The sequence below is a fragment of the Haliotis rubra genome, unplaced genomic scaffold, assembly GCF_003918875.1.
Source record: "Haliotis rubra isolate DU_JTF1 unplaced genomic scaffold, ASM391887v1 Scf1099, whole genome shotgun sequence".
NCBI classification, from domain to species: domain Eukaryota; kingdom Metazoa; phylum Mollusca; class Gastropoda; order Lepetellida; family Haliotidae; genus Haliotis; species Haliotis rubra.
Window position 1 is genome coordinate 89,972 of NW_025765002.1, and position 27,575 is coordinate 117,546.

Genomic DNA, 27,575 nt, shown 5'->3' on the forward strand with positions numbered 1-27,575 from the left:
TGCAATAGTTGGATAGACGCCATATTGGAGGTTCAACGAGCTTCGGGTCAATCCGTTTTGTATTCATACAGTCTGTCACGAGCGAGCAATCCCTGCATTTTGTGATACAAACATTCTATCCGGGATCGTTTTCGAGGCAGCAATAATTTCTCGTACAAGTAAAAGCAGCATTGTTTTAAGCAGAGTACAATTTGGGACACACCACTCCTGGTTTCTGTTATTCATTTCGAGCATGGCTGACAGTAAGTACACTATTTCCTGTTGACAGTTTGTGTTGGTTGGTGTTGGTGTTGGTGTGGGTCTGCGTAGACTGTGTCTGTTAAGAGTGCGAAGCAGTTGAATGGGAAGATTATAGATATGTAGTGTTCAGAGTGATAATTATTAATATCAGACAAGGTTATCAGGAAGTGTCAGGCGGTTGGGAGTCGGGACAGTTTCTACACCTGTGCACATGCGATAAAGTGGGTATGCAAACTCAAGATATGTTATTGGGTCAAAATTTGTCTTTCATTCATTCATTCATTCTTCATTCTTCAAGTGGAATCTTGAGGCAGAATTGAACCGTATAATGTATTAGGAAGAGGATATGAAAGAGGATACAGCTTTTTGATGAGGCGGAGACGGAGGGGGTGGGTGTGAGTGGTACGGGGTTGTGGGTTTGTGGTGCACAGTTTCTATAATGCTGGCGTTTTGGCAGCACGAGAGTTAATGATAACAACACGACGCAAAATATGTTATGTCGAAATACCCGGTATACCATTCATTCATTCAATTATTCATTCATTCATTTATTCATGTAAAACCCCTCTTGATACGCCTTGTGAAATAGTGAGTGAGTGAGTTTAGTTTTACGCCGCTTTTAGCAATATTCCAGCTATATCACGGCGGGGGACACCAGAAATTGGCTTCACATATTGTACCCATGTGGGGAATCGAACCCGGGTCTTCGGCGTGACGAACGAACGCTTTAACCACTACGCTACCCCACCGCCCCCTTGTGAAATAGAACAACTCGATTGACGTTTTGTGTGAGTTACAACTGACCTGACTAGTCTCTAACTACCTATCCAGGATATCCGGGACCTATATAGGTCCCCCAGCAGCAGGGCATGCTCGGTGATTTGGTTGATGTATGCAACGGTTTTCTAAAATTTATGAACAAAGTAAGTGACCCCCCTTGCATGTCATGTACAAAATCAATGACCCCACCCCCAATACTTTGTATGCATAATTTTTAAATTTTTCAATGTACGAAATTGCTGACCCCCCCTAGTACATGTGGTGCCCCCTCCCCAGAACAAAATGGGTGACCCCCCTAAAATCATAATCACCCCGCTAGCCCCTCAGCATGGATTATAGCTGGCGATGTTAATCACTGGATTGTCCGGTCCGGTTCGATCAATAACACACACAAGTCATATAGCTTGGATATTTCAGTGTTAGACAACAAACTAATCTAATTGACACATGTTTTGATATGTCAAACGTGTCGGTGTATCTGCTTTGACCAGATGTTTAAGCAGGTACCAGCAGCTTTAAATAGGGGATAGAACTTATATATAACTGAATAGTTTCCGACAAAGATAGATAATATTAGTATGTTTCAAAACCTCAAAGTTTTCATGAACGTACACTGTATTTAACGGTCATATGAAATATGCTTGAATTGTCTTATATTACAGGAAACTTTCTTTCATTCTTTTGACAACCTAGCCATATATGACAAACAAAGAATGCATTCGTACTATATCTCTAACGTTATTAAGTTTCAGTATTTTTTAATTTGTCGGTCTGGCAAAGAATAATGGTGTATCAATCCGAGTACTCCTGAAATTCAATTTATACATTTTGTCTATTATTCAGTGTCCTCGGTATAGACAGTATCAATGGTATCCCAGAGTGACAGTACTATATGCCATAGAATTTTATTTCCAAGTTTCAGGACACAGGCCCATAGAACATACATAATACAATTATACATGAACAGGTTATCACACGTGGAAATTACATCAGTGAATATTGAGTGACTCTCGTAATTTAAAAGCGTGGAAAAGATATTTCGAGAGTTGTGTAACAGTGTGTTTACATTTAGAAGACATAAGATGTACAATTTTTCCATATGATGGATTAGTGTAGGAATAGTTATCGAAAGAAATTAGCCTTAATGCTGAATATGAATTATATATTTTCGCTAAAATTAAAACCTAATCTTTGGCATTGTGGACATAGTCTTTTGGCTTCTTCTGTATAAGTATGACGTCCAGTTTCGATCATAAGTTTATGGCAGCAGCAGCAGAATCTTGTTAACGTCTCTTCATCTTCTTATATATTTGCTGAAGGCAAGATTCTATATTAAGTACTAATTTGAAAGCTTAATATGATTCAAGTTTCGATTTTTGAGATATGTTAACAGTCCACCACTGTTGACCACAGTCCATGATATGTTTTTGAACTGAGACTGACAGTACGTTATAGTGGGACTCAATGCGATCCAGAGCTTAGATGGCATCAATATTATAGCAATGGTTAGGGTGAGCCACTAGCTGTTAAAATATTTGTTTCATCTTTTAGGTGGACAAGATAGTGTAGACGCCGGGTCTGAGCCAAGTACAAGCACAGGTCATGTTACTCCAGGGTAAGATATTTTGAATTTTATGGACTGGGAGTTACACCTACCTACCTTCAATCTAATTGTTCAAAAGCAAAGTATGAATTCTAGAGTAGGACTGAGAGACAGGGGAAATTGAAACTTCTTTTTCATCTTGTAACAGTGGCATACAGACCCCAGTTTATACAGGAGAAGAATTCCAAGACAGAACATACAGGATGAACAGTGAGAAGCGTGGCCTGGCCATTATCTTCGACAACAAAAAGTTTAAGAACAAGCCAACTAGAACTGGAACTGACAAAGATGCTGGAAAGATGTACCAACGTTTCATGGAGCTTGGTTTTACAGTAAATATGCATCCAAACAAGAAAGCTTCTGAGATGAAATCAATTATTAAGAAAGGTACTTATATTGAAACTACTTTATCTCATAAGTAAGGGTTCCCTGTAAGATGTAACTGAATGCCACGGTTGGAGCTACTTCTTTGATCAGTAAAAAAACAGGACACTACTGGTCAATACATGTGGGATTATATAACAGTGTTTTCGCTAAACATTAAAGGTGTCGTTGATATTCAAAAATATCATACTGTTATTTTACAAATCTTTTGGATTTTGTTTTCACATAATCAGAAGCGATTATTATTTCATATACACAGAAGCGACAAAATCCTTTCCACATTCATAAGAAATCTCTGCTAAAAGCAGAGTCAATCGTACAATATGACCATACCATGAGCATATGTAAACCACTTTACCCGTACCAGCAGGCTCTGGAAGAGAGGTACAGATCAGCACATGGCTTTAATGTTAAAGATTCTGTGTCCTATCTCATGTGATCCATGTTTTTCATGTCAACTATCTATCCTAGTGGCAGCGTCGGACTTCACCTCCTATGATTGTTTCGCGTGTGTCATCCTGTCTTATGGCGAGGAAGGACTGGTCTACGGAACAGACGAACCTGTACAGATAGAAGACTTTGTAGATCCATTCAAAAAGACCCCGTCTCTGGCTGGCAAACCCAAGCTATTTTTTATACAGGTTATAGTTACTTTATGTTAAATGTGTCTCTTCATTTAGTGTCTTCCTCCGTTGTTTTTCGATGAAGAATCGAAATGTTCTTGAAGTAATCTCTGATTGTCTTTAAACCTAAACCTTTTAACAGAACGGACACATATTTTAAATCCTTTGTAAATTAATGAGTTGAAGAATGATGGAGATAGCCTGTTAGCCTGACACTTGTTCAATTGTTAAGATACAGATGAATTTGATCAAGTAGCGAAATGTTCCATCACCAACGTGAAGTTTATTCTACTTCAGGCTTGCAACAAGGAGGAGTCTGAGGACGTGATGGATGCCATGGACGTGACGGGAGATACTGAGGATGAAGAGTTAATACCAGTGACGTACAGGATCCCCGTTGAGGCAGATTTCTTCATTGCATATTCTGTCGTCCCAGGTGAGGTGATCGTAGAGGAACACCTAAAGCTTGAGGTGGTGATCACTCTTTGATGGTAAATGGACGGCTATATGTAGCATTTATTGTGAGTGAGTGAGTAAGTGAGTTAATATTTAACATGGGAGCGGCATTGTGACAGTCATATAGTGACGAGACACATTTTCTGAAAACATTTTCTCAGTTATATATTAACTCAGTATCCTTACTTCATGTAAACGGCAAGAAGAGCCCCTCGTTGCAAATGAAAAAGTAGTCATCAATAAATGGTTTATGTTCTCATGTTCTTCCCACCTCTAACTGACTAGCAAAGGCGACATCTTGTATCGGTCATGGATATACAATATTCGTCTACCAATTGGTCAATCCATTCTATCCACAGAGTCATGTAACTCCGAAAACTGGCATCAAAGTATATATTGTAACTACCGGGGTCTCAGCACAAAATAAAAGGAAAACACACCAAGTTCATTCCAGGACGAATTCAACAATGCTCTCCGTACATACCACTAGTAAACAACACACCCATTTCAAGCCAATCGCTTTTGGCTACCAAATGAATTAAAAGAATCAAAGCCGTTGTTTGGGGTCTTTGAAAGCTGTAAAAAATCGTGTGGGTTTTCGATTCCGAACCAAACTTCCTGCTCAGTATTCGCACCGTTAACTTACCGACTTTCTTGCTTATTGCATCTAGTACACAAAAGCCTTTCACCAAAACACGCAGAAACGCTAGTACCCGCCTCTGAATGAATGAATGAATGAATGCTTTCAGCAATATTCCAGCAATATCGCGGCGGGGAACACCTGAAATGGGTTTCACACATTGACCCGGGTCTTCGGCGTGACGAGCGAACGCTTTAGCCACTACGCTACTGAAATGAGCCAGCGATCTGATTGGGCATATTCTATTTATAGACAACCAGATCGCAGTTGCTTCTTCCATCTCCGAACTGATCATCAAAGGATATATCTTGTATCGGTTATGTACAAGCAATGCTGGTCAGCCAAGTGGTCAGTAGGTTCTATGATACAGACTGTTCTAATTTATGGATACTGCTTGTTAAGCACATTGCACAAAGAATATGACAGGCTTTGAACCAGAAATACCAGTCATTTCAGAATTGACATACCATTACAGATTCTTTAACTGGATGTGTTCATGTTACTTTTCAGGCTACTTCTCCTGGCAAGGCAATGCAAATCAAGGATCATGGTTCATCGAGGCGCTCTCTGATGTTCTGGAGAAATTCGGAACCTCCCTCGACCTGACGACAATGATGATTCGTGTCAACAGGAAAGTGGCTTACAACTTCGAGTTAAATAGAAGAACTGAATTCCTTGAGAGAAATAAGCAGATACCATGTATAACGTCCATGCTGACAAAAGAAGTACGTTTTCCAAGCATGTAACGTACATGCCATGTAGAGTCGCGATGGCCGATAGTTCTGTATTGCTGGATCGAGAGTGGCCACCAGCCTCAGTGAAGGTATTATGAGGTCAGAATATCATCAAAGATACACGTAGCATACATAGAGTCAGCAACAGCGGAAATGGACCAACAGTTCATGACCATACAATAAGACTACACATGTGTCACTGCATCAATACTTCATGGTTTATATGGCATGGTATGAATAGACCAGCATCATTTGAATAATACCTAAAACATTGATTCTTTGGTGCTTATTTGAACAGGGCCTTGCAACGCAAATAAACTAGCATCAAGGTATATACTGTCACTACAGGGTCTTAACACTATATAAAGGAAAAGAGGATAAAAACACCAAGTTAGTTTCAGGGCAAATTTAACAATATTCACTGTATTTCCCTATTAAAATTATGCACACTTTTCAAGCCAATATATTTTTCTACAAAATGAGACAAGAATCGAAGCAGTACTTTAGGAGCATGCCTGTCTGACAAGAATAAGCGATCTGATTGGCTATAAATAAAATATGCCCCATCATTACAATGATGTGATTTTGAAACACTATGTATATTCTTGTAATTAAAGTGGTCTAACTCAGTAAAAATAGTTTGAAGATTCGCTTTTTACAACATGTTTTTAATCAAACAACTTTAGAGCAACAGTCAAATGATTGAGAAGACTGATTGACAAGGTATGTACAATGAATAAAAGTAATCGATGACACAGAAGACGCCATCTTCATGGATAGCACACAATACACCACCTACATGGATTACATGTGATACCACCTTCATGGATAACACAGAATACCACCTTCATGGATGACACACATGATACCACCTTTATGGATGACACAGGATACCACATTCATGGATAACACAAGATACCACAACCATGGATAACACACAAGACGCCACCTTAATGGATAACACATGATACCACCTTCATGGATAACACAAGATACCACCTTCACGAATGACACACAGGATACCACCTTCATGGATGACACAAGATACCACCTTTGTGGATGACACACAGGACATCACCTTCATGGATAATGCAAGATACCACCTTCATGGATGACACACATGATACCACCTTCATGGATGACACACAAGATACCACCTTTATGGATGATACACAAGACACCACATTCACGGACGACACACAAGACACCACCTTCATGGATGACACACAGGGTACCACCTTCATGGATGACACAGGATACCTCCTTTATGGATGACACACAGGATATCGCCTTCATGGATAACGCAAGATACCACCTTCATGGATAACACAGGATACCACCTTCATGAATGACACACATGATACTACCTTCATGGATGACACACGATACCACCTTCATGGATAACACACAAGACGCCACCTTAATGGATAACACATGATACCACCTTCATGGATAACACAAGATACCACATTTATGGATGAAACACAGGACATCACCTTCATGGATAATGCAAGATACCACCTTTATGGATGACACACATGATACCACCTTCATGGATGACACACAAGATACCACCTTTATGGATGATACACAAGACACCACATTCACGGACGACACACAAGACACCAAAATTCACGGACGACACACAAGACATCACCTTCATGGATGATACACAAGACACCACATTCACGGATGACACACAGGACACTACATTCATGGATGACACACAGGATACCACCTTCATGGATGACACAAGATACAACCTTTATGGATGACACACAGGATACCACCTTCATGGATGACACAAGATACAACCTTTATGGATGACACACAGGATACCACCTTCATGGATAACGCAAGATACCACCTTTATGGATGACACAAGATACCACCTTTATGGATGACACACAGGATATTGCCTTCATGGATAACGCAAGATACCACCTTTATGGATGACACAAGATACCACCTTTATGGATGACACACAGGATATCACCTTCATGGATGATGCAAGATACCACCTTTATGGATGACACACAGGATACCACTTTCATGGATAACGCAAGATACCACCTTTATGGATGACACAAGATACCACCTTTATGGATGACACACAGGATATTGCCTTCATGGATAACGCAAGATACCACCTTTATGGATGACACAAGATACCACCTTTATGGATGACACACAGGATATCACCTTCATGGATGATGCAAGATACCACCTTTATGGATGACACACAGGATACCACCTTCATGGATGACACAAGATACCACCTTTATGGATGACACACAAGACACAACCTTCATGGATAACACACACAAGATATCACCTTCATGGATGATACACAAGACACCACATTAATGGATGACACACAAGACACCACCTTCATGGATGATACACAAGACACCACATTCATGGATGACACACAAGATACTACCTTCCAGGATTATACACAAGACACTACCTTCATGGATTATACACAAGACACCACATTCATGGATGACACACAAGATACCACCTTCATGGATGACACACAAGACACCACCTTCAAGGAAGACACCAGTGGATAGAGCACTGACCTTCAAGGGGAAGGTTGGTGGATCCTATGCCGTGTCATGCAACATTGTGACAAAAGATCGTCCTTGTTGTTCCCCTCTGTGGCGCTCAGTATCAAAGGCACCGTGTGAGTGGTGAATGCTGTTAACTTCGGCATAGCATCTCAGTTGGCATGCAGTAGAAGACCGACATTAGTCAGTCCATGCAGGTTGCTGTGTGAGTGAGACTTTGTCGAATTCGGTCACCAGCTGTAAACTCGTTCCGTCACTGAGGTTCGGTCGACTCGATAGCATGTGGTCTGCTATTCTAAGGACGACGCTCATGAGCACGCTCCATCTTTGCGATGGGACATCCAAGCATGATCGCATTATTGACGACTTTCGTTAAATAATTATCCTTATTATCCGTAAACATGAAGGGAGAAACGACGTTGATACCGAGCAGTCAGTCGATTTTGGGTGAGATCAACGTCCATTTGTTGTTGTCGTTATGGATGAGATTGTACTGAGTGTTGTTTACGATTTCATCATAGTCTAAATCTCCTAGGTTACTAGCAGTAGCACCTCCTGGGTCAGAGGGCACTTCCGTGTGTTTGTACACACTGTTTTTCAGTTGCAAGGCATACAGTCAGCCTGCGATTCTGGGTTCGTCAAATCCTGGTATGTCCCCGAGGTCTGAGATCGCTAGAGTAGTGCATTTTATGACACGTTATGCGGTTCTGGGACCTAAAGCTTGCGTCACTGTTTTACATGCAGCGTCCTGCTGAAATATCCTATGTGTATTGGTTTGTGATTTATATCTAAAACGGATATATTTAATTCCGTGATCATGCCTCAGGTTACTTTCTTGTACTGCAGGGACGGAAACAACTGCCTTTATTGTAGTTTTACCTTTGATTGGCACAGCTCTCAAAAGCCTGGAAGGCCGTTCGCCTTGAATGTTATCAGTCATGCTTATCTGATCGAGATGAATGCACGGTTGTTTGCGGTAGCATTTCACTCGACGTCAGCTAAGAGTTCTGGCCATAGGTCAGTCAAGTCTCAAGCTGTCTTCCCCGTTCAGTTTGAGTTCGCCTCCCAGCAGGTTGAAGATTTCGTCGTTGAGCAAGCACACACTGTAGTAACCGTCGGTAGGCATGTGTCGTTGTTTGTTGACAAAGATCTTATTGTTGGTGCCGTCGATGTTGGACGTTCACCACTGTAATCCCGCAGGTTCAATTCGTTGCGACCGAAGTCAACACCATGTTTTCTGAACAGAGCCGACAGAGCGAGCGCTGTTCTCTTGTTGGCATGCGTGAGATCGACTCCCAGCCTGGCTTTCACCCACAGCGTGCCCTTGCTGTCGAGTTCGATGAAGATCCTTTCTGAAGATTGAGGGAACCACTCAGAGTCAAAGCCGTCCATCAATCCTTGATGATCATGAACAATCCGAGCATGATCGATCAAAACCAAACGCTGCTGGTTCGATTCCCCAACCTGGCCGGGAACGATGGCATTGTCCCTGGAACAGCTTGCCTGGCTTTTCACAAGACTTTGGAGTCAGAATGACAAACACACGACTGTGCCGAACATCAGTCGAGCCATCATCAGGAAAACGACCATCAAAATCAGCAGCAACGAGGTGCTAAGCATAGAGGACAGCAACATGTTTTTCACTTACGCGGACCTCTGGAGAACTGCGGGCGAATGCAATAACATGTCATGTCAAGGAATTTCTAGGATTAGCAATACTATTAGGAATACGACTATAGCAAAATTATCCGTGGCATCTTCGCAACCGACACTGCCAGCTACGTCATAGACAACATTTCCATGGTGTTCGACATGGTCAAGATCCCGGAACTGGCCTGGCAGATTCGCAACCAGTATTCGGGAAAGCTGTCCATCCATTACGATTGCGTACTGTGGCACCAGAGGATTGTCAAGGACAAGAGCGACATGATGTCGAACATCAACCTGAAGTTGCCCCGCCTGATCTATAAAAGGCATTCTGATCGTTCCCATGGAGGAATACCGGTCGTTTCAAAGAGTCAGTGAACATACTTGGAACCCTAGATCACCATGGTGGAAATGACCGTCGAAGGTGTGACCAGCTAGCTGTTCAGGCAAGGCATGAGAGCCCACCAACAGTTAGACGAGATCCGAAAACTGCCGGCGATCAAGCGCATGCTGGAAATCAATGGGAGTGAAGAGATCATGATCCAAATCACCAAGAAGGCGCAAAATTTATATCTGTGCGTGATTATGGATGCGCAACTCAATATAGACAATGGAAGATTCGTGCAAGCCATCTATTAAACTGCCTTGCGATTCGCACTGCGCCATCGTGTGCAGTCAGACATGTTGCGGAAAAAACGGTGTTTGTGCTGCACATGCTGGGGGATACGATTGGGCCGTTTTCGAGCACATCGCCATTCTCTGCCTGACGTTGCGCGTGAGCAAAACGTACACAGAGAGATGTTGATGAATGACGGCGACGTGCACAAAGTTGATCTGGGAACCCCTTCTGCAGGACTGGCTGCGCTCTTATCACGACAGGTTTAAAGGAGAGTTGATGCTGTTCATCATAGGCGACTGCAGCGCCAACAAAGAAATCATAAAAAAACAAGGCATGCTGTCGTACCTGGCCTTTTCCAGCTGGCACGCGAAACACAGCATGTGGGTCCTGATGCAAAAATTCAAAGTGGATTGAGACTTTTTTGAGAGGCAAGCAGGAAGTCATGCTCCAACCCGACTCCATCGATTCGACCATCGACACGTCGCGTCATCGACACGTCAACGTCAAAAACAAAGGCGACGATAAATTATATTGCTTAGAGGCAGTCATCACATCCGCAATGTTCAAACCGACAGATAACCCTGCAGGCGTTCCAGCTTTCCCGCGGAAACCAGTCTCAAATTCACGGGCATAGATGAGCCCAGCCCAGTCGAAAAACAAAACAAATCAATGTGTTTGGCCATGAAGGCAGTAACAAACCCATCGTGCGACGCCAAAAACGTTGGCCGCAGGATCAATTTATTCCTGATACAAAAAGAACTTCACTATGAGTGGATAAAAAGCCTGAGCAGGCTGTTGCATGACCAATCGAAACACGATGGGAAGAAACACTTTTGTGAGCAGTGCCTGCACGGTTACATGCTCGTCGACCTGTTAGAAGTGCACAGAAAGGACTGCTCGGGCGTGTGGCAGACAGTGATTAGGATCAACATGCCCAAGGAAGACGACAACATCTTAACATTTGTCAACCACAAGAAACAAATGCCCATTCCCTACGTCATCTACGCCGACTTCGAGGCCCTAACCAGAAACGTCAAGGCCGCCACCGACACTCCAACCACCGAGTAGAGTTTCGATCGCAAAACACACAAACACAAGGTTTGTGGGTTCGGTTACGAATCCTCCCATGATCGACTGAGGTCAGGATGCAACCGAAAGGTTACTCACCTGCCTGCAATGTGAGGAAAAAAATCATCAGCAGAAATTTGTACAGAATCATCCCCATGCATATGATGTGGGATGACTGTTGAGCTTACGAGAATTCCACTCACTGCCACGTGTGCAAACAACCGGTCAACGGTGATTCAGTGAGAGATCACTGCCACGTCAACGGCCGTTGCAGGGGCGACGTACACAATGCGTGCAACTTGAAACTGAAAATCAATCACAAAATCATACCCATCCCAGTGGTGCTGGACAACCTTCGCGGATAGCTGACAGAGTACAACATGCACCTGTTCGTCGAGAAAGGTTTGAGAGGTGGGATTTCAATGTCCGCCAGGCTCTACGCCAAAGCCAACAACAAGTACGTAGACGGCTACGACTCAAGCAAACCAACCAAACAGATAGTCTACCTTGACGTCAACAACCTGTAATGAAGCTGAAGAAATTACACCGAGCACTACGATTCGATCAACAGCCGTGGATGGAGCCGTACATCCGAATGAACACAGATCTGTGTAAACTGGCCACCAGCGATTTTGAAACAAATCTCTACAATTTCATTAACAACTCGGTGTTCGACTAAAGCATGGAAAATCTGGGAAAGCCTGTCGACGTGAAGCTGGTCCGAGCTCACGAGGACGAAAAACTCAGAAAGCTGATAGCCAGCCCGTCATTCAACCAAAGAAAAATATTCTTCGGCGACTTGGCAGCGCTGCAACATGAACAAAATCAAAATCAAATTCGACCGACCCGTTTATGTGGGGATGAGGATCCTGGACTTATTCAAGCACTTGATGTACGACTTTTATTACAACGAATTCAAAACGCAGTGCAAGGTGATGTACACAGACACGGATTTGCTGCTGATGGAAATCCATACCGAGGACGTGTACTGGGACATGGAGAAACACTTGCACCTGTACGATACGAGCGATTATCCCAAATACCATCCGATGCACAGCCAAGTCAACAAAAAGTGGCTCCGAAAGATGAAGAACGAATGTGCGGGCCTGCTGATCGCAAAATACATCGGCCTGAGACCCAAAATGTGTTCAATCAAGAAAGTTGTTGCTGCCGAAATCAGAAAGACGAAACGCGTTAAAAAGTATGTGGTAAAAACAAAACATCAGGCACGATCGATTCAAAGATGCCCTGTTCGAGAATTGGACCTTCAAACACCAAACACCAAATGAACATGCTGAGAAGCGACAAGCACATGGTCTCAATCTCACGGAATCAACAAGACGTCACTGTCGCCCATGGACACGTAAAGATGGATTGCCGACGATGGCATCATGACTTACGAGTACGGACACACCCATATTAAATAATAATTAACAATAATCAAATATGGAGACATTTTACCCACGCGGATACTGGAAGGACGTGGATGCTATCGCGAAACTCGCCAAAGCCGCCAGAGTCTCAGAAGATGTTGCTAAAGCTTGGCTTAAAAATCAACTTCTCTCGCAAATCTACCTGTCACTGCCCTGGTACATCCCGAGACGAAACTTCGATATTTCGATACCGAATCGAGTGTATCAAGCTGACCTCTTGTTTCTACCACAGGACAGGGTGAGACGCAAAACGCACAAGTATGCCCTGACCGTCATGGATGTCGCCAGTTGCTACAAAGAGGCTGAACCGTTGTGCTCGAACGAATATACAAATGCAGTCGCTTAACCTGGCCTGCCGAGCTGAAAGTTGGCCTGGGACGCGAGTTTATGGGAGCCTTGTCGCAGCTGCTGGCCAAGCACAAAGTCCGGGCCAGATGCCGTGTAGCGGGAGCGCATCATAGCCAAACCATAGTCGAGAGATTTCATCACACCTTAGCCGAGAGGCTATTCCGCCACCAGTACTCACAAGATTTGATCACTCCCGAGAAACGACCGACGGAATGGTTTGCACGTTTGCCTCGAGTGGTGGCAGCTTCAAACAACGAAGTCACCCCATCAAAATGAAGTCCATCACCACCGAATCGTCCACACCACCTCGCGCGAAAATAGAGAAACACCTACCGGACCCGGTCAGCGTGCAGTATTTGTACCAGCCGGGTGAACACGAGGGAGATAGCAGAAAACGTGCCACGGATCCGATATGGTCGCTGAAAACATACAACATCGACCAGGTCAATATCCAAGATGGTCAACCCAATCTCGAAGACGGGCCAGGCCGAGCATTTGTGAGGGAAGAATTACAATTCATGCCTCACGACACAGTGCTACCCAGCGCAGTGTAGCTCAGCAAGTCACTTATCAATCACCGTTCACAGTGAGAGAGAGACAGTCTGGCCATGTATTATGGGTCAGTCACTGATTGGATTCCGAGGTCTTTACCCAACCCGTACACCAGGCGACCGAGACAGCCAAGGCCGTGTATTACAGGAGCAGGGGGATTGCTCATCGATGATCGGACTCCGAGGTCTTTGCCTCGAGCCGTACACACAGCACACGTAACGACTGCCTGACGGTCGGAGATGCCAAGCCCCGTTAACAAGCGCGGTCGCCTATACGATCGTTAGCCTTTCACCAGAACGACCCATGCTCACTAAAAAGTGAACATTACCAAAACTATTCGACCGATTTTCATGAAATTACGCTTGAACGGCGAATGATGGCCCGTCATCATTCATACCTATTTGTCACTCCGGCAGAGGTCGGAACTCGCCAAAAATAACGTTTTTAGGGGTCATGTCACAGAATTTCTATACTACTAGCTCTCACATTGCATCACGTCAAAATAGAGCCCAATTGAAATGGGAGATTCAGAACTGTAGACTGTCTTCATCAAGGACTTTAGCAATGCAGGAAGGATGGGCGGGAAAAAAAATAATGCGGTTCAGGGACTGTGAGACAGAATACACATCGGCATGTATTCCGTATTGAGCCACATGGTTGGTATGTCTTTCAACAAGAGTGATGTCCCTTGTGCAAAGGAGAGCGGCATATACTGAAATAGTTGTACAGTTAAGACCCAAATTGGCACCTCTGGCTAAAAGTACCAAACCTGGCATGCTCATGCAATGAAAAATATACTATTCCAAACATGTCTTTATAAGGCCCTCCTATCTTGTTCCCGAAATCCAAGATGGCCGCCAACTTGGCTGAAAGCTCCAATAATGTCAACCTGTACTCATGATATCATAATTATCTAGTCAATCTTTGTAATGTATTCAGGATTGATATAACCGATTCTGTAATTAAATCAACGAATATTTTGCTAAATTTGCTGAACATTTTTGGCAATACAATTTGTTATGCGTTCAGTATTACTTTTTGTTTTAAACAAAACAAAATCATAGAATGATGAAAACACTGATCCATATAATTTTGTTTGACAATTCTGTTGTCCTACATCTTGTTCCGGATATCACCGACACAACGTTATTATTGCAATGTCCAGTCTGAGGTAAATAAGCAAAGTCTTTCCTGGTTTAGAGATGCCGGATAACTAACTTGTCATAGAAAAATTATAAACAAACGTGTTTTTGTCACTTAGAATGTGAACAAGTTTCCTGTTGTTCCATAATGTACACCTTGCATCTAATCCTAGTCAGTCAGCCTCTTTGCGACTAACGTGAGTGCTCCTTTATGGCAACTGCAGCACATACTGTTTGTGTCATTTGTAGCTTTCTGTCTGTATTTGTGTGATTGGGGCGGCATCTACAAACATACACACCTGGATCAAATTCGATTATGTACAGTTTGACGTCATCATATAGCTGGAACACTGCGGGTGCGACGTATTTACACATTTTCGCATTTGAGTCGCTTTCCAGGGCTAGATGTCATTATCAGCCTCCAAAACAAGTCATAAACCCATGCAAAGGCAAGTCAATTGGTCATCTAGAAAAGCATGGGACTTATGGTACAGTTCAATCTAACCTCAGTATTATCGCTGATGCGTTTACTCCACTTGTCTACTATAAAGCCTTTAAAGCTTTACTTCTCCTTGAATCTTGTAACCTTGATCAAGCAATACTTGTACATAACAAACGGCTGACACCAATGCAGTATGTAAGTACGCAACACGACACGACACGACACGACACCAGCTCGGTCGTCTGGAGAGTCATAAGGCTTCTGCCGAGTCATAAGGCAAGACGATGAAAGATCATATTTGCGCTTACCCTCAGTAACACTCGGCATTAAGGGCACAAAATATAAACTGGGTTCAGTATACTGTATGTAAATGGGGAATGAATGTTAAACTGCGGCATGGGAGCTCACAGAAAGACCGACATACACGCCCCTATTATTCTTAAATGCAAAGTTAAACCCCATTTCATTGCATGCAAACCACGTTTTGCATTAGTGTATGTACGAACAGTAGAGTGTGTGGACACAGATTTTGTACATATTAGTAGATTCTGTACCTTGACAATGAAGTGTAAATGTAAAGAAATAACAACGGTGTGGGGTACAATGTATAACGTTCAGCAGATGGTTTTGCGCTTATGTTGAATATTGAGTGAGTGAGTGAGTGAGTAAGGTTTTACAATTTAAGTAATATTCTAGCAACATCACGGCGGGGAGCACAAGCAATGGGTTTCACACATTGCACCAATGTGGGGAATCGAACCCGGGTCTTCGAGGTGACGATCGAATGCTTTAACCACTAGGCTACCCCATCGCCCCCTTATGCGGAATATATGGTAAAACAATATGTAATGGTATTGGGAGGTATAAGTCACTAAGACACGTTGGTATCATTAGTATACTGGACAAAAATAGTTAGGGATATATGTAAATTTTGAAATTATGAACAATGATCTATTCATTCATTGACACACTGATAAAATATCAATCATAAACATACCAATATCCCTAACTTATTTAGTCCAGTATATTAAGAAGAGCATTAAATCTTTCGCAAAAAGGACCGTTGAAATAATATCGTGGAATGTATTGCTGTCATATACAGGTATATTCAGGACAGGTTAATATAACATGGTATTCAAAGCCGTGATGTATAGGTTGTTCTAACAGTACCAGGAGGTTTAGAAATCGTGCTGCTCGTACGCTGAATGTACAATACATCTAATTTAGTTAACATTCGTAGTAGCTGTATTAATTTCATTGTGATACATGTCCCAAACCGGTTTGAAGATAGACAGTCTATATCGCCTGTGTCATTTAACGTTTTCTGTAACTCATAACTGTTTTGTGTCTGGAGTATCTTGTTGATTGTTGTCTATCCAGTACGATATTACTCTAGTATAAGCATTGATCAACAGTGGAAACTGCCACTATAACTTTGTTCGCAGTTTTGTAACCGCTATGTAACAGACATTTGTCCTGTACCGTTTCCATTGTCACTGCCATTTGTTGGTAGCTAGACCACCACACATCAACATGGGTAGTAAAAACTATGTTTCCGTCGATATGTTTATATTTCGATGCATATTCGTTCATGACATGTACATCTCTTTCAGCATGCACAGAACGTGTTTCACATGCTCAAAAGAACATATTTTTACACAACACCTAGACATTTATTATATCATACAACGTCAATATCTTGACCGTTTAAGACCCATTGTGTCTGTGGCTCTCGTCACTCTCGGAGTAGGATACGCTCAACCTTTTGCAAACATGTTTTATCAAGACTCGGGTATTTGTATTTTAATCAGCTCGTGTTAATATTATTTGATATCAGAAGACACACTCTCTATACTACTCACTATTTGACGGTGAGTCATGGACACATTGTCATAATAGTTTTAGGTAAGGAGAAATGGGTTTAACTTCGTACTTTATTTCGCTCATATGATGACGTGCATGCGTGTGCATGTGTGGCTGCTTATACTAGCCCAGACTTAAGCTGGTTTTATAGTGCTAGCTCACTGAGATACCATGCCGCAGTGAAGCATGAATACTGACTGACTGACTGAGTTTGGCTTTACGCCGCTTTTAGCAATATTCCAGCAATATCACGGCGGGGGACACCAGAAATGGGCTTCACTCATTGTACCAACGCTTTAACCACTAGACTACCCCACCGCCCCGAAGCATGAATACCCCACTCAGACACATTCTATTGACTCCGAGCCGACCAGACGTTGTACTAATTCATGCCCAGCGCCAGGCAGGGACCAACAAGTACCATATTTAAACGTCTTTTGGTATGACGCGGTCGGGAATCGAACCCGCGACCTTCCGCTCTCCGGGCGGACGCTCTAACCACTACGCCACGAAGGTGGTCTATAATAGTTTTAACTTTTGCACCCGGCACGAAGGCGGTCCATAATAGTTTTAACTTTTGCACCCGGCAAATGACTGTTGTTCGCTGGCGATGACGATTTATATGATATGATCCCGGAATTGTTTTGTCGATTTCATGGAGCCCAGGTCTCGTTCCCCGAAAATCTAGTCAGAAATAGGAAGAGTTGCACGCCTCAAAGCTTCACATCGGTGCACTTTTGTCTGCATATCTTTTCAGCCCGAACGCTTTTCATTCAGTTGGTTGAGTGACGGCAACCGTTCACTTAAAGAGCTGGACGTAACATCGCAGTTGCTAACGTACCTGAGCGATACTTCGGTTTGGTGTACATCGCACGCAACTCTTATTCCAGTTTTCGTTGACTATGGATGACCGTAAGTACAATAGTTCGTATAATGACTGTGTCATAGAAGAAATAGAGACGAACCTTGTGAATGCAGATAACTGTATAATGATGTTGGAAGTTATTCACAATCAGTGTCCGCTGAGACATGGACAATACTGTTGCTAGATTTTTTGGAGTACTAATATGTGAGGTGAGGTAAGGTGAAAGTGGGTTTAACGTCGGGCTTGAGAATATTTCGCTCATATGACGGCGTGCATGCGTGTGTATGTGTATGTGCGGCTGCTTGTACTAGCCAAAACTGAAGCTGGTTTTATAGTGCTAGCTCACTGAGATACCATGCCGCAGTGAAGCATGAATACCCCACTAAGACACAGTATACTGACTCCGAGCCGACTAGCCCTTGTTGTACCCATTAATACCGAGCGTACCAAGACGTACCATATTTTAACGTCTTTTGGTATGACGCGGTCGGGGATCGAACCCGCGACCTTCCGCTCTCCGGGCGGACGCTCTAACCACTACACCACGGAGGCGGCCTACTAATATGTGAGTGAGTGAGTTTAGATTTACGCCGCACTCAGCAATATTACAGCTTTATGGCGGCTGTCTGTAAATAATCGAGTCTGGAACAGACAATCCAGCGATCAACAGCATGAGCATCGATCTGCGCAATTTTGATATGATGGCATGTGTCAACCAAGTAAGCGAGCCTGACCACCCGATTCAGTTAGTCGCCTCTTACGACAAGCATGGGCTGCTGAAGATCAATTCTAACCCGGATCTTCACGGGTGGCACATATGTGACGTTAAACACAATGCACGGGTTGATAGTCGCCTCTTACGACAAGCATGGGTTACTGACCTGGACATTCACGGGTCGGAGTATTAATATGTATTTTGTAATAAAAAATAGAATGTATTTGATGAAATGAATTGCATAACTTCCACGAGCGTGAAAACGCTTTATGTTGTGTGCAGTCCGCGTCGGTGACATAGTATTTAGAATACGTCTATAAATACAGACGACAGGTGGATAAGTGGTTTGGAAAGGTTGGTTGGTTGTTGTTTAACGCCGAACTCAGCAATATTACAGCTATATGGCGGCAGTCTGTAAATAGTCGAATCTGGACCAGACAATCCAGTAATCAACAGCATGAGCATCGATCTACGCAATCGGGATACGATGACATGTGTCAACCAAGTCAGCGACCCTGACCACCCTATCCCGATAGTCGCCTCTTACGACAAGCATGGATAACTGAAGACCCGGATCTTCACGGGTTTGATTGGAAAGGATTTTTAAGCATTTATATATTGGCGGTTGATAAATAATACTTGTGGTGGGGAAAACCTAAGTGAATGAATGTAGCTGAACATCGCAGTTGGCAATCGTTCAGTTCGAACCTCATCAGCTTGTTTAAGAAATATTGAAATGTTATATTACTCACGTTCTGAGACGTTTGTAAAGAAAAACATCCCAACTTAACAGTGATAATCGAATTGATATAAGCTTTCATTTTCAGAGTTTTAACAACCATGTTTCATATAATCTAGAAACATTATGGTTTCATCTTTAGGTGACCAAGATTGTGTAGACACCGTGACTCAGCCGGGTACATCTTCTGACACTAAGGGGTAAGACATTTGGCATTTCGTTAATATTTTACCTTCATTCAAAAACTTGAAACCTCATACCTGTAGCTTGGCTGGCGGTGCGTTGGTGTGATGTTATTGTAAGAATACATCTGTGCAATGTATTGAAGAAACAGTTTAAAGGCTATAGTATCATGGTTAATTAAGGTGTAGTACCTGTACTGAAACGACCTGAAAGACTAAACCGTAAGTACATTAGTTGGTTGGCTGGTTTGTTGTTTAACGCCGCACTCTTCTGATAAGCATGGGTTGCTGAAAAACATTTCTAACCCGGATCCTATAACTATATTAACAAATTCTTCGTATGGCCATGGTTGTCACTACGACGCTACACGGATAGTTTTACTTTTATAATCAAGAATCGAAAACGCGTAGAGAGCAGCAAAAGTATCTGCCCAAAAATAGGAAAAGGTAAATGCGACTATGTCCGAGCTACCATATTCTACTTAACAGAAGATTCCCCTTCCAAGCACAGTCTATCGTTTTGTCATAAAAGATCTTGGAATATTGGTATGCAGATATAAAGCAGACGCATTTAGAAATTTAGAAATAACTTAAAAGCACAAACTTTGGATATCAAAGAGTTAAAATGGAAAGACGATATTTAAAATAATTACATTGGGTGCGTTGCAAGCCGGGAATCGCTTAGAGTAAGCAAATGAATCACTTATGAACAGCTCTTCCAAAATGGCGGAGCGATTACCGTTTGCTCGCCAGGCCCTAATGAAGAAGGTATAAATGTCTCGATGGCGGAGCTGATGAATTTATGATTGTTGACGACTACATTGAAGATGTGGAACAAACTGAGGATGCTGGGATGTAAGCTAGCTTTGCCCATTTCCCAGCTAATCAAGTCAAACAATTCTTGTTCAGCCGTCGAATTCAAATTTCCCTAAGCCGCCATTTTGTTTTGAGAACGAAGCGACCTCATCCAGCGATTGGTGCGATTGCAAGCGGCTGAAAATTAACACTCCGTTGTCAGGGTTGCAAGCGATTTGTTGTTTTTTGGCAACGCACCCATTATGTCATATAATCAACACGCTACTTAACATGGCTATTTTCATGGTCTGTGATATTATTGCGTTACAATGACGATCTGTACAGTCATTTGAAGTTTCTTGTGTTAGAGGCGAGGTTATTGGTCCAGCTCAAGCTTACACAAAGGAAGAACACGATGACGTCCAATACAGGATGAGGGGCGAGAATCGTGTCAGGGCCATCATCCTCAACAACAAAGATTTTGTATGTGGCAAGAGAACAAGAACTGGAACTGATGAAGATGCTTCAGATGTATGTGACAGTTTCAACAATCTTGGTTTTAAAGGTGGTGAGGCACAACGACAAGACAAGAAAACAGATGGAAAAGATCATTACTGACGGTAGTAACTTTCTATCAACCCGTGTATTGTGTTTAACGTCACATATGTCCGGGTTAGAATTGATCTTCAGCAGCCCATGCTTGTCGTAAGAGGCGACTAACTGAATCGGTTGGTCAGGCTCGCTTACTTGGTTGACACATGCCATCATATCCCAATTGCGCAGATCGATGCTCATGTTGTTGATCACTGGATTGACTGATCCAGATTCGATTAGTTTCAGACATCCGTCATATAGCTGTAATATTGCTGAGTGTGGCGTAAAACTAAACTCACTCACACTCACTCAAATATGTGACCTAATAGTTACTGTTTCTATCTGAAAGCCAACTCTCCTCGTAACAATTGTGTATCAGTGGATTCCAGATTGTCATTTCCTTCAAGTTTTTTTCCAGGTATATGTGTCTTCTTATATTGTTATCCCTCGATTTCTTATTGAAAGAAAATGTTAGCTCTGAAGTCAGTATACTTTGGGGTGAAACTAACAGCAAAGAAATGATACAAAACAGGCAATATGATTGTGAAATTAACCAAGTGTAAAGACCAATACAAATGACTGCAAAGTAATTACAATGTTGCAGTAAAGAATGGTAGTACATTTTCAAGGGCTTTTTGGAACAAATGGTTTTTGGAAATAGCGATAATATTCACCTAGCAGCAACAGTGGACCAGTTTCCGAACCAGATCGCTGCTGGATTTCTCACAACCCCTGGCCTTGATGTATAGCGAGAGGACATGATGAGGCGTATGTTTGCCCCTGTATATCTGTAGGAAAATGGATTCTGGAAATATTTGTACAAATCGAGATCTATCTGCGCTGTTCCAGAAGCGTGAAGATATTATCAAAGAGGAGAGATAGTTGATAAGCAAACAGCAATTAATGTTCCTGAATATTTAGACAGTGTGGAGCCTTAAGCATGTTCTAGTTGCGTGGATATATGCACTACATAAATATCCTAACCTAGCCCCTTCATCTATCCCATGTCAGCTTAAAGCATGTGGCTATACATGGTATGTACTCTTACCATGTGTTTATGCTTGAGAGATCACGTCAAATGAAAGTATGTGTTTGTGCGTAACAGGCCCCGTCAACTCGAAGAATGTGCTTTTATTACCCACGTGGTCAACGTATTGGTAGGTGCATACTGATCTCGTACGTCACACGAGTGTCGTATCGCGTTGACCTGTGTAGTAACGACTTGATCTGAGATTCTAACGATTTGATTGGATAACCGATGACCTCTCAATTAGGTCACGTTGTGACGGAACTACTTTTTCATTCAAACACGTGAATTCATTCATTCTACAACTTATAGGCATTGTGGGAATGTAAACATTGTCAACGTTGCCGATTATACCCGTCGAAAAACATAAACGCAATGTTTCCACCAGTGATGTTAGCCGAGAGAAGCAACTACAAACTAAGAAACGGGGTGCTGCGGAGTAGTATAATGTAGGAGGTTGTACGAGGCGATGACAACTGACATGCATCGTGACGTCGGTTACAAAGGGGGCAGACAAGCGAGGCATAGTGACATCATTACAGTGTGACGTCATGCAAAAAGTGTACTGCAGAACAACATTCTTCCGCAACCTCTTTATGAAACCGGTTTCGGTTAGAAACCATACAAATAACACAAATACGCTATTTTGTCAATTTAAAGCACGTAAGACGTGGGTAATAAATAAAATACCACACTCGGTCTCTTAACATACGAATTATTCGACCATAGGTATCTGACCATAGGAAGGTCACGAGTTTCGTATAATTCGTATGTTATGAGACCGAGTGTAGTATTCCCTATATACGCGACAGGTCTTGTCAACTCGAAGCATGTGCTTATGCGTTTAAATGTGACAGGTCCTGTCAACTCGCAGCATGTGCTTAAACGTCCTATGGTCCTATGACATCAAACAATAATTAGCAGTCACAGATAGTCATAAAAATCATCTGACAGAATCCTACAGAATTTATGTTTCTCTATCCAGAGGCAGCGTTGGATTTCTCCTTTTATGATTGTTTGGTTTGTGTCATCCTGACTTATGGCGAGAAGGGACAGATCTATGGAACAGACAAGCTTGTAAAGATCGAAGGCCTTATAGAGACATTCAAAATGAACAACTCTCTGGCTGGCAAACCCAAGCTTTTCTTCATACAAGTGAGTATATCATGCCTCTGGTAATTGTCAGTGGTTAGATTCCTGCATCAGTCGACATTCTGAATGAGTGGTTACAGCTCTCGTTATTCTCAGTGAGTAGTTAGGTCTCTACATCTCTCGTTATTCTCAGTGAGTAGTTAGGTCCCTACAGCTCTCGTTATCCTCAGTGAGTAGTTAGGTCCCTACATCTCTCGTTATTCTCAGTGAGTAGTTAGGTCCCTACATCTCTCGTTATCCTCAGTGAGTAGTTAGGTCCCTACATCTCTCGTTATTCTCAGTGAGTAGTTAGGTCCCTACATCTCTCGTTATTCTCAGTGAGTAGTTAGGTCTCTACATCTCTCGTTATTCTCAGTGAGTAGTTAGGTCCCTACATCTCTCGTTATTCTCAGTGAGTAGTTAGGTCTCTACAGCTCTCGTTACTTTGAATGAGTGGTTACAGCTCTCGTTATTCTCTGAGAGTAGTTAGGTCTCCACAGCTTTCGTTACTTTGAATGAGCGGTTAGATCACTACATCTCACTCTATGATGAATGAGTGTTAGCTCGCTATATTTCTCGTTTTTCGAGCATTTGGATCACTTTACCTCCAATAGTTAGGTCACGATTGTCTTGGTGTTCAGAGTGATGCAAATCTTTGCAGTAATATCATATCCATACCGAGATTGACATTGGATCTCCAACATTTGGATTCTGAGTTACAGAAGTTCAATGTACGGGTTTACTCTTTCCTTATAATTTTGTAAATATACAAAGTCAACGCCAGAGATTATTCAGTCTAGATTATTTGTTGAAATAGGTTCCGTTGGGTTTAAAAAGTAAAATAGTGGTGAATATATACTGTGAGAAACAAATAAAGGAACACAGGAAAATACATATTTTCCAGTTTTCATCACCAGCTTTGAATAGCGCTGTGGGAGGAAATCTGAGAATAAATAAAGGAACACTGCATGATGTGGCGTTCCCTTATTTGTTTCCCTCAGTATATATGAATGAATCTCTGGAAATCGGAGGATATAGTTTGATACTAATACAGATGCTGGTGAAATGGTAAGTGTGCATACCCTGCTGTTAACATCCGGTATTCACTCACTTTGCATGAAACTCAAATATTGTTGTCTTACGCCATATCATTCAGCTTAGCTCTTGCATCTCTAAAATATCCAAATGTAACGAATAAGTGATTACATCTGGTACTCTATATCCATAACAAAAATTGAGTGTTTTGAAATAAGTTCATAAAATATCCTCCAAATCATAAATGACTCAGGTATTTACCAATATATGTCAGTGGTGATTATTTTTGGAAATAATGTACAAAGAAGCAAGCAATGAATGCATGACTTTATATTCCGCTTCAGGCTTGTGACAGGGAAGAGCCTGAAGGAGGAGATGACGTGAATGATGCAATGTGTGTGGCAGAGAGTGTTGCGGATGCTCCTTCTGGAAGTCTAGAGACGCACATAATCCCCAAAGAAGCTGACATCCTTATAGCACACTCCACTGTTCCAGGTGAGCTGCTCCTGAATGTGCGTCTGTGTGTGTGTGTGTCTCTCTCTCTTTCTCTGTGTGTGTGTGCGTGCGTGTGCGTGTGTGCCCGCGTGTGATTTGCTGTTCATGGCAGCTCTCAATGTATTACAGCTACATGACGTCCGAATGTAAGTTATTAAGTAAGAAACAGGGAATCATGTGACTGATATAGCAAGCAACGACCCACGCCTTCGGGTTAGGTCGACAGGCCTTCAACCACGTCATACAACGGCACCAGTCGATACAGCTTTAATACCTACCAAATACTAGGGACCTATACTGATCAGAAATCTCTGTGTGGCGTAGGTAGGGGGAAATATTAATGTGAGGTGATTGTGATAGTAGAGAGGCGTCCAGAAACCTTTGATACTTCACATTCCTGATTCGCAGAGGTTGTTGTCCTAGATTTGTCAGCATCCCGCCCGTGCTCGTGGGTTTCTCAAAAGTTTGGGACATCTATCACTTAGGGCTTCATTCCAACATTACACTGATACATCTTAAATACTGACAAAATAATGTCATTTAAACTATGACTACATGTTGAACATTTCAGGTTACTTCTCATGGCAAGGGCATAGACAACGCGGATCCTGGTTTATTCAGGCTTTCTGTGATGTCTTGAAGAAGTTCGGAACAAAGGAGGACCTGCTCAACATGATGCAGCGTGTCAATTGCAAAGTGGCTTACGAATTCGAGTTCAATGCAAAATTTGAATTCCTTGAGAGAAATAAGCAGTTACCATGTATAACGTCCATGCTGACAAAAGAAGTACGTTTTTACAGCAAGTAATGTACATGTCATGTAGAGGAGCGATGGTTTTCTCAGTATTGCAGGATAGATATTGTAAGGACACGAACCTCGGTGAGGCCAATGTGAATGTAGAAAAGACTCGTAGCTCACAACTTCGAGTCAAGTGAAAAGACTGAATTCGTTAAGAGATTAAAGAGATACCATGTACCAATTCCATGTTGGCAAGAAATTTCATTTTCCCAGATCAAAATTGTGATGTAATCATGATAGGAGCGCTTGAAAGCGACCATGGCTACACCATTAACATGAACAGTGGTGGTCAAGCCCGGCCAAGCATCTGTGAAGTTGACCAACATCTCATTGATTTTGACACAACCTTAAAGAAGTAGATAAGGACAAACGTCATGGATGAACAATTTCTTTATTCAGGTTATGAGAAGTTTCGACAGAGATTCTTGTATCGTTGTAGATTTTGTTAAATCTAGTAAAGTCAGAAGAGCATTCGTTTTGTGTTTGGTCCCTCGACAACATCATGTGCCCCAATATCGGGAAAACACAGCTCATTTAGTTTTGATGGAATATCGATACACGATGCTGCAGCTAACTTGTACTAATTTGTGTAATATGTAGACTGGTTTGTTTTCTGACAGTAAACAAAATAACACACTTGTTACAGTTTAATTACAGCTTTATTTATTTATTTCTCTTATTACTTTTATGGTACATATGTTTATGGTAATGAAGACTTTATTCCGAATGATGACGTTAAGTGGTAGTACTGCTTGTCTGTGAGTGAGTTTGGTTTTATGCCGCTTGTAACGGTATTCCAGTAATATCACAGCATGTCAGCTGGAGAAGGAAATCACGAACTGATGCAGGTCTCAGACTTGTATCACTTGCATGTTCATGGTGCTGACAAACCTAAAAACATAACCGGTTGAACCGGGATTCAAACCTCAATCATAGTGTTCACCCGTCCTTAAAGCACGCAACTACGCAGCGATGCTGCATCTTGGACGACTTCCCCAATGTGGACCCTTAAATGTCCATAACATGATAACTAATTACAATACGAGTGAGTGAGTGAGTGCGTGAGTAAGGTTGTATGCCGCTTTTAGCAATATTCCAGCATTATCACGGTAGGGAACACCAGAAATTCACCCACACATTGTACCCATCTGGAAAGGTGAAGACCTGTTTTTGCGAACACCTGTTGTCTTATTTTTCTATTGTGTTTCATCAACACATTCTCAGTTAAGTCAGGATGGAACAAGGGATTCAGAAATGTCTGACGATTTTGTTATTTTTTCTCTTGAAATTATGATAATTAGGACACATTATTTTTTGTGTGTAAATCTAACAGTCTTGGGTAGATTTGACATGATACAAGGAACGCATTTTTTAGGTGGAATAGTTTCGGTTTCCTTCTGTGACATGTTATGGCTCACTCGTGTAAGTGAGTGATGAAGGACAGCTCCGGGTTTCATCTCTTTATGGAGACATTGCACCATCCACGATCCATTCGTTGTATTCCGGATTGCATAGTGCCCTGTTCCACAAAAAGAGAAATAGATACCATAGAAAATTAACATAGAATGCATTAAGTGAGCCTTGAGGGTTATACGATATTCCAATAAGCCCTTGGACAATTACGCATTACCTTATGGCTTATATAGACAATTCAAAGTCTTCTGACATCTGAAAAATATCTTTTTGAAATGGTCCATTATATAGTTACGCAAATGCCTCTTTAAAATTAGAAAAGGGTTAGTAGGATTGACGTACAACGAAGTGAGATGGCATTAGATTGGTCCAATATTGAGAACTGGCCCTGTATGCAAAAATTAAATTAAAAGAAAACATATATCTAAAACACGAATCTGTAAACATGTCTCAATTTATTTTTAAAAATAGTACACATAGCTGGAAAATGTTGAGTATATTTTTTCCGTTAGAAATGATGCAGATTACATAGTGAACAATTCTCTAAAGTTAGTTGGCAAATACCCACATTTGAATTCAAACCTCTATGTTTGTTGTATAATGTATGTGTATGGGCCCAGTGTCCTCCATGCTTGAATA

General features: G+C 42.0%; 3 protein-coding genes and 1 long non-coding RNA gene across 5 annotated transcripts in view; 2 read left to right on the plus strand and 2 right to left on the minus strand.

Annotated features, from left to right (window-relative positions):
- LOC124283934 (caspase-3-like) lies at window positions 1-26,174 on the plus strand. The gene is made up of 6 exons (XM_046719974.1): window positions 1-242; window positions 2,572-2,635; window positions 2,772-3,010; window positions 3,479-3,648; window positions 24,575-24,725; window positions 25,297-26,174. The coding sequence occupies exons 1-6, from the start codon at window positions 233-235 to the stop codon at window positions 25,530-25,532; spliced, it is 870 nt and encodes a 289-aa protein (XP_046575930.1). The 5' UTR covers window positions 1-232; the 3' UTR covers window positions 25,533-26,174.
- LOC124283980 lies at window positions 5,916-6,520 on the minus strand. Its single transcript, XR_006900445.1, has 2 exons — window positions 6,410-6,520; window positions 5,916-6,332 (listed from the first exon to the last, which is right to left on the minus strand). It is a non-coding gene; the product is annotated as an uncharacterized LOC124283980 (long non-coding RNA).
- Window positions 17,742-23,135, plus strand: LOC124283967. 2 transcript variants are annotated; one of them, XM_046720020.1, is made up of 4 exons: window positions 17,742-18,059; window positions 19,609-19,666; window positions 20,812-21,063; window positions 23,050-23,135. In XM_046720020.1, exons 1-3 carry the CDS (start codon window positions 18,050-18,052, stop codon window positions 21,059-21,061), a joined length of 318 nt encoding a protein of 105 aa, XP_046575976.1. In that variant the 5' UTR covers window positions 17,742-18,049; the 3' UTR covers window positions 21,062-21,063; window positions 23,050-23,135. The 2 variants fall into 2 exon arrangements, 1 of the variants encoding a protein (XP_046575976.1); XR_006900444.1 differs by lacking the exons at window positions 20,812-21,063; window positions 23,050-23,135 and adding an exon at window positions 20,558-20,805.
- LOC124284013 (caspase-3-like) overlaps window positions 25,899-27,575 on the minus strand; it is a 7,952-nt gene continuing 6,275 nt past the window's right edge. The window contains exon 6 of the mRNA XM_046720053.1: window positions 25,899-27,042. Within this exon, the coding sequence (XP_046576009.1) occupies window positions 26,831-27,042 (212 nt within the window). The 3' untranslated portion in view covers window positions 25,899-26,830. The remainder of the gene's footprint in view (window positions 27,043-27,575) is intronic.

Coding starts and splice junctions, on each gene's coding strand:
- LOC124283934 (XM_046719974.1), top strand. Junction 2,636..2,771: donor ACAGGTCATGTTACTCCAGG/GTAAGATATTTT, acceptor ATCTTGTAACAG/TGGCATACAGACCCCAGTTT. Junction 24,726..25,296: donor AGCACACTCCACTGTTCCAG/GTGAGCTGCTCC, acceptor TGAACATTTCAG/GTTACTTCTCATGGCAAGGG.
- LOC124283967 (XM_046720020.1), top strand. Junction 19,667..20,811: donor ACATCTTCTGACACTAAGGG/GTAAGACATTTG, acceptor TTCTTGTGTTAG/AGGCGAGGTTATTGGTCCAG.